The following is a 7267-nucleotide window of genomic DNA, read 5'->3' as shown; positions in this document are numbered from 1 at the left end:
AAAGAGTGATGCACCTGCCCACCTTCTTATTTTGTGTGTTTATTATTAATTCATTTAATTAATTAATTTTGACCAATAGCACCTAAGTTCAACTATCCACTACAGTGTGGTCATTGATGCTATAGATATAAATGTAGCAACACATTAACACACATGACAAAGGACAATTTTTACACTGAAATTCAATTACAGATAACAGGACATTTTGAGGGCAGCAAAAAACACTGCTTTTCAGGTGTTAAGTTATTCCTTAAATACATTGTAGGATATAAAGTGGTACCTTAGTTACAAGAACAAACATTCCACAATGGCTAGAATATAAAACTACAGTAAAGGTAGTTTTTCAAGCCAAAGTGCCCAGCTGCACACATCTCTCTGGTCATTGTATCCGAGCAGTTGTGTAACAACCAATTGAAGGGACTAATCGGAGCGGAAGATAACTCTAAAACCTTGATGTGCAGTGTAACAAAGAATGAAATTGAGATGGACTTCCTAGCCACTTGCTTGAGGCAGCCTTGGTTTTAAGCAGCTAAGATTACTGTTAAAAGTGCTGTTAGAACTTCCAGCGGCAACAGGAATTAGGGCAGGTCTGCTGTTGTCACTTTGCTCTTCTCCTCTGGCTGTGTTCAGGACAGGTATTGACTTACCGACACATGAATTCCACCAGTTGGTTGAAGAAAGGTTTCTCTCTGTGCTCTTTGTAAAACTCCTCAGCCATCTCCCTCGACAGCACCGTCTCCTTCAGCTGCGTTACAGAGAAACCGCTGTCTCTGATCTCATCCAAAATCTTCTCTGTTAAGAGTGAATAGAAAATACATTATGGAGATTATATGATTATTTGTGCACATCTATACAAACACAAGTACATTTTTACATTGTTTGAAATAACCAGAAAGGACCTCTGTATTCCTCCATGGCATCAGGTTTGATCACTGCCAGTGTTTGCTGTTTAGGGAAGAAGAAGTTGATCTCTCGCTCTGCCTCTTCATGGCTTTCACTGCCATGCAGTTGGTTGATAGGATCGTTCTCCACAGCAAACTGGGCCCTTAGACTGAGTGATGAGGGATACATAAGTCAGCATTACAGGTATGATTAGACTGTCACATACCATCTATATCTAATAGCTAATATTTGATGGTTTTGTAGGAATTATTTTTGGATGAAGTAGTGTAATTTATTGTACTTTTCCTCACTTTGGCTCACCCTGCCTTGTCTGCTTCTACTTCAGCTAGTGATTTTCTACAATTTTAAGACTTTAAGCCTTTATGAAACCCCATAAACTGGAGTGAACATTATGCATCATAGGCTGAATGAGACTACAAGTAATGCAGTCACACAACAAAGATACATTTTAGAGACAAAGTTCTAACTGTCGGAAAATAAACTTTCATGTAGTTGATTTCTTCCTCTGTGGTTGTAGGATGAGAAGCATTCTCTCTCTTTAATCACACATTTGTTTTTAATAACTTGCAAAAACTGACAAGGTTGAAAATAGACGTCAAAAGAGAAATACATAGTTCTTTCTAACAAGCTGTCAGATGGAATAACAGTGAAACTCAAACATTGGTAATTATTCCACAGTGACTTCTCTTTAACTGTGTAAAGGAATTGAGCCACACATCACTTACCATTCAGGACTCTCCTCTCTGGCTTTATTAACATCAGACGGACCAATGATGTTCTTCCAATGATGGACAGCCCCCGTTCTGGCCAGAGCCAAAGCTAGCACTGGCCCACTGGAAATATAAATGTTAAACTTCCAGTAACACACTTCTCTTTAGATTTTTGTAGAGCATGTGCAAGTTACCTGGTCATGCTTCGGAGCAATGCAGGGAAGTAGTCCTCCTCAACATGTTGGAAGTAAAACTGTCTGACCTGCTCCTCTGTCAACATCACTTCTCTTTGGAGAGCCACGATGAAGCCTGACTTGTGGATTTGAGCCAAGATCTCCTCTGCAGAACAATAGATATAAAATATACACGCCAGTTTATTAGGTACAGCTAGCTAACATGGTCTAATACAACAATCCTGCAATAAATCCTACCTTCATGAAAGTTACAATGTTCAGTTTTTGTTGAAACTATTTTAGCAGTGTTTATTTATTGCATTGTATTAGACTGCGTTAGTTCTTTCTAGCTGTACCTAATAAACTGGCATCGTTTATAGTTTTAATATAGATAGACATATTGTAGTTTGAAAGTGTGACAAATATTTTTGCAGTGATCAATTACAAAAAAATCTAAACTGCACTTGTCATTTAACACCTTTGCTGTGGGAATCAAGAGGCAGTCCCACCATGTCAACATGAACCACCTTTGTGTGTGTACTTGTGCTTGTGTATTTGGCACAAGACCCACCTCTGTTTTCTCTGGCAACGTCAGGCCGGATAAGAGCCAGTGTCCTCTCCATATGCGCTTCCTCCCCATCCTGCTCTGTTACTGAGTCTGTCCTAAAGTTGGGGAAGAAGAAGGCGAGCTCCCTGCTGGCCTGGTCGCTGTTCTCACTACCGTGCACTGCGTTGAACAGTGTCTGTGTGCCGTATTGTGCCCGCAAGCTGCAGGAAACCAGGGGGGAGAAAGGAGAGGAGAGCAGATGGTTGCTCAGCTGGTGCTCAACCAGAGAGAAGCATAATGTTTGGGTGTGTCTGACGGAGCAGGCGAGAAAGTGCTGTTCATTCGCTTTCCCAGACTTAAGCCTGTGATTGTTTCACACTGTTGCAATCAACGGTGCGTTAATAAATGTCTATGCTATTAACATATGATAATGTTCTTATATACAAATACACAGGAATGATCTTTTCATCATACTGTATCTTACAGTTTTAATGCCATTGTTGATGTTTTCTCAACTCTTTTTCTGAATGTAGCATATTATGTATAATTTCAGTAACTAACCTTTCTGGTTTATTTCTCCTGGCTTCCTCTATGTCTGCTGGGCCAATGAACTCACGCCATGCTGGCACTATGTTAGCTGAGCCCTCAACCTGAGAGATTACCAGAACATGGGATGGACCACTGGACATAAACTGCACCAAGTCCTCAAAGCAAGCCTACAAACCACCATCACATAAACAAAGAGACAAGAGCATACACATATGTACAGTGAACACATACAACTAGAAACAAGTCTTTTTATGTCTTGAATCAGGGCTTACATTTACAAGGTGACAAAGAGAAGAAGAAATGAGTATGGATTTATTTTTATAATATAAGAATATTCATAATATACTACTATATTATTTCATCAACATTATTGCTTCACCTAGCCACCTTTCCTAACATGTTTTGTATTTCTGAATCTCTAATCATTTAGTCTCATCACAAACAGTGGGATAAGCAAAAAAAAGCTGCTTACACAGCAGATCTATTTTGAGCCCTGTGCAAAAATGCAGATGGAAGTGTGATGTATTGCAAACTAATTGAAATGATTTTTTGCTCTCCCATTAGGATGTTGACTCAGAATTTAAATTGCCCAGACTAACCTCACAAACATACACTAAACTAATCAGCAGTTTGACTAGTATGCCAATAAGTGATAAAAAATAAATGTTTTTTCTTACGTCTTTTTTGTTATTCTCACCATACCTCTTCTGCTTTGTGCTGGTAAAAATCCCGAGCCTCAACCTCAGTCAGTGTGCGTTCCTCGTGGGCCAGGATCTCAAACCCTGCGTCTTGAATCTAGCCAGGGGGAGTAATGTCAGGATAATGATCTAATGTCAGCAGGAAGGCTTGAGACAGTCTTGTCAATGTAAGTCTCTGTGTACCTTCATAATGATCTCATTTGCCTTGCCATGAGCAACAGCATCTGGTTTGATGATGGCAACTGTGTAGGATTTACTGGCAGGGACTACAGGAGAAAAGAAACCGCCTGAGTGATGAACGGTAATGAACGGTAATGAACGGAATCATGATGATGCTGGTAAACGACAATGATAATCACAGTAACAACATTACCAGCAATAATGCTCATGGAGCACTAATATGATTATATTTTTCCCACAGTACCAATTATGCTTTCTTCATTTTCTGAATGCTGTGGCGGCTCCTCCTTGTCTTTCTTCTCACCATCCACCAGACCATCATCTTTAACCTGACGGACACCACAAAACCAAATAATCCCTAAAACATGGGTGTGTACAAACACTTGCATACATACTTTCTTGAATGAATGAAATACAGCTGCAACTACTGATTCATTTAATATTGATTAATCTGCCAGTTATTTTCTAAATTAGTCTATAATTGTTGGGTTTAAAAATGTCCATCCCGGAAACCCAAGGTGATTTCTAGAAATTGCTTGTTTTGTTCAACCAACAGTCCAAAGAAAGTTCCCTTTTCCTTTTCTTTCAAGACAAGAAAATCAGTAAATGGTAACATTTGAGAAGCTGCAACCAGAGCATGTTTAGCATTTTTGCTTGAAAAATGGGTCCCTTTACTGATTATATCAGTAAGCAAATGGACTCAGCTGCAACCTAGTAGTGTGGTTGTCTGTACAGTTTATCTTGCCATGCAAAACTGTTCGCTACTCTAGCAACTTTTTTGTATGTCAGGGGTGTATCAGGGTGGGTGTTTTTGACTTGTGTTTGTTGTCTTTTGGTTCCGTTTTTGTATATATTTGCCATACAACTTCATAATAAAATGCAAAAAACAAGTATTTATCAATTGCTGATTAATTTTAGGCCAATTGACTTATTGATAAAATAATTAATTAATGGGCCTTTTTTTTACAGGAATACATGTTACAGTAGGAAAAGTAGAGGTGTAAATAATAAAATCAGTGATCGCTGAATTTCATTTAGCTCCTTCAGTTTCAAGGTCCAAATCCAGCCAAATTATAATTGGCTTACATGGCTGGTGTTATTAGTAACACCATTTCCTACTATGACAAGTCAAACTGCTGTGAGATAGGACTATTGTTCAGCTCTAAAATGAATGTACGTATGGAGGGATAACTGTACTGTGTATGTGAATGTGTGATGCGTATCTTACTGCTTTGCGTTCACCACCTTGCTCCAGGACCGATTTCTCCTTGGCCAGTTCCTCCACAATCATCCTCTGAAGGAGAGGAGCGTTGGCCCCTCGCAGCACAGCCACCAGCTCCCCACCCTGTTCATTCAACACATAGACATTTTTGTTTTTTTTAACCATTCTTTGATTCAATTTTAACTTAACAAGCAGTGACATACAGAGATGCTTTGACTATAGCAGGCCCAGCTAAAAAGTCTGCAACAACAACAAAATAGGCTCAAGGATGATAATTCTGATAAAAGAGGATTAATAACCCAAATGAAATAACGGGCGACAAATTGCATCACCACCAGAGAGATCACAGCGCTATTCATGGCCCTATTTGTTTCCTGCCCTACATCATTACACCTCTGAGCATGACAGAGTCAGGATAAAAGGAAAAATAAAATATAGAAATAATTAGAAAGTTTGACAGAAATTGTATACAAAGGACAAAAAGGCAAAAAACACAGAGCTGATGGCTCATGTATACTGAAGCATGAACACACATTTACTGTACAAGCATGCATACACACACACACACACACACACCCACTCACCCCATAGAAGAGGAAGGTGGGCTCACATTTCCCTCGATACTTCTCCAAAGCATCAATGTTGTCTGCCTCGGCCTGTACCACACACACACACACACACACACACACACACACACACACACACACACACACACACACACACACACACACACACACACACACACACACACACACACACACACACACACACACATACAAGTTTAGGCTTGCTACTTCACAAATTTTGGTTTGAATTTAAATTCTTCACATTTGAAGTTTACTTGGGGCTTACTGTGGCAAAATGTAATAGGTCATCACCCAGTTCGTTCTTTATTTTCCTTAGGAGACTAACCACAGCTCGACAGGGACCACACCACTGCTGGTACACATCTACAACTAGAGACAGTGTGTGTGTGTGTGTGTGTGTGTGTGTGTGTGTGTGTGTGTGTGTGTGTGTGTGTGTGTGAGAGAGAGAGAGAGAGTGTGAGGAAGAGTAGTACAAGCATTCAATCTGCAGTTATCCCAATGAACACAGTGGGGCAGCATCATACAATAAATTACAGTCAGATTGACAGACCTTATTCATACTGTTTATTTAAGTTACACCTATAACGTTCCTACAGTAATTGAACAGATGCTTAGTGTTGTGACGGTTAATATTCACTTTTAACGGGACATAACAACAACTCTTTTACTTCTGAAGTTCTTACCTGTTAAACCTTTGGTTGCAAGCATCTCCTCCCACTGCTCTTGGTTTGTGACAGAAGCCTGGACAAAAACAAAAAAAAAACGAATTAATATCAGGGCTTCATAAAGTTACCTTGAAACATAGAGGATTCATGTCGACATTACAGACGACATTTGTGCTTGTCCAACCTGCAGACTCGCTTCTTTCTTCTTGCCTGCCATTTGTTTAGTCAAATTAAATGGTTAGGCTATATCTTAAAGAGCTAAGCGATATTTTAAAGATAGGTTTAATTAATATGAAGTATGCAGAGTTGCTAATCACGTTATCAAACTCCTCAGATGCAGCTCGCGCTTGTTTGGACCCTTGGTTGCTAGGCAACGGCGCTTTCCGGCTCCGGAGCCATCTCACCGGGAATCTATCCCGGTGTTGTCGGCGTCGCTATTAATTATCACCAAAGCAGGTCGTGTTTCCTTATTGTCATGCAGTTTGAGCTCATTTTGACTGCCGTGTGCCATTAAACTAGTGGGAGCTACAATTATTCTTCTCTCTTTCATCCGCCCCCATGGGTCGCTGTTACAAAACTATTTCTGGAACGTTACATGAAACAAAACCTTACCTACCTTTATTCCTGTTCGACTCGAGTTTTTATTCTTGCAAAGTGTTCGTTCTTTGTGGCTTCAAAGCAGTAGCTATGTCATTCGAGATCAAAATTGTGCGGTAACACTTTATAAAACGGGTACAAATCATATAGGCTACTTTGTTTAACTAATGCATAGCTCATGATGATTTAATGCAGGACGTATCAGGAATTCCTGTTGCTCCCCATCAACAAATGATCAAGTCACTGTAACTTTTTGTGATTAGTTCACACTTAACAGATCATGAATTAAGGAGTGTTAATTCACAGTTATTATACTTACATACAAGTTTATTTCACACTGAATGTATGAAGTAACTGTAATTTAAAAATTTGAAATGCAGGACGACTTGTATTGAGAACTTACCTTCAAGTGAAAGTTACTGTAGAGTTAATCCAG

The 7267-nt window shown here is 39.5% G+C and overlaps 1 protein-coding gene across 3 annotated transcripts in view; it reads right to left on the bottom strand.

Moving 5' to 3' along the window:
• Positions 1-6866, bottom strand: part of nme9 (NME/NM23 family member 9) — an 8725-nt gene extending 1859 nt beyond the window's left edge. The window contains exons 1-14 of one of the 3 annotated variants that reach the window (XM_028591774.1): positions 6851-6866; positions 6253-6310; positions 5835-5938; positions 5567-5638; positions 4989-5105; positions 4005-4089; positions 3764-3846; positions 3585-3677; positions 2895-3049; positions 2358-2554; positions 1808-1952; positions 1629-1736; positions 900-1051; positions 648-792 (exon numbers count right to left, since the gene is read on the bottom strand). In XM_028591774.1, the coding sequence (XP_028447575.1) occupies positions 648-792; positions 900-1051; positions 1629-1736; positions 1808-1952; positions 2358-2554; positions 2895-3049; positions 3585-3677; positions 3764-3846; positions 4005-4089; positions 4989-5105; positions 5567-5638; positions 5835-5938; positions 6253-6277 (1481 nt within the window). In that variant the 5' untranslated portion in view covers positions 6278-6310; positions 6851-6866. Of the gene's footprint in view, positions 1-647; positions 793-899; positions 1052-1628; positions 1737-1807; positions 1953-2357; positions 2555-2894; positions 3050-3584; positions 3678-3763; positions 3847-4004; positions 4090-4988; positions 5106-5566; positions 5639-5834; positions 5939-6252; positions 6311-6418; positions 6584-6850 lie in introns of those variants that run through there. The other 2 variants (XM_028591772.1, XM_028591775.1) reach the window with 2 other exon arrangements.
• Between the last annotated feature and the right edge of the window lie 401 nt (positions 6867-7267).

This window comes from Perca flavescens, chromosome 11, assembly GCF_004354835.1.
Source record: "Perca flavescens isolate YP-PL-M2 chromosome 11, PFLA_1.0, whole genome shotgun sequence".
Lineage (NCBI taxonomy): Eukaryota > Metazoa > Chordata > Actinopteri > Perciformes > Percidae > Perca > Perca flavescens.
Note: the sequence above shows the minus strand (reverse complement) of the source record. Positions and strands in the feature narration are given on the sequence as shown.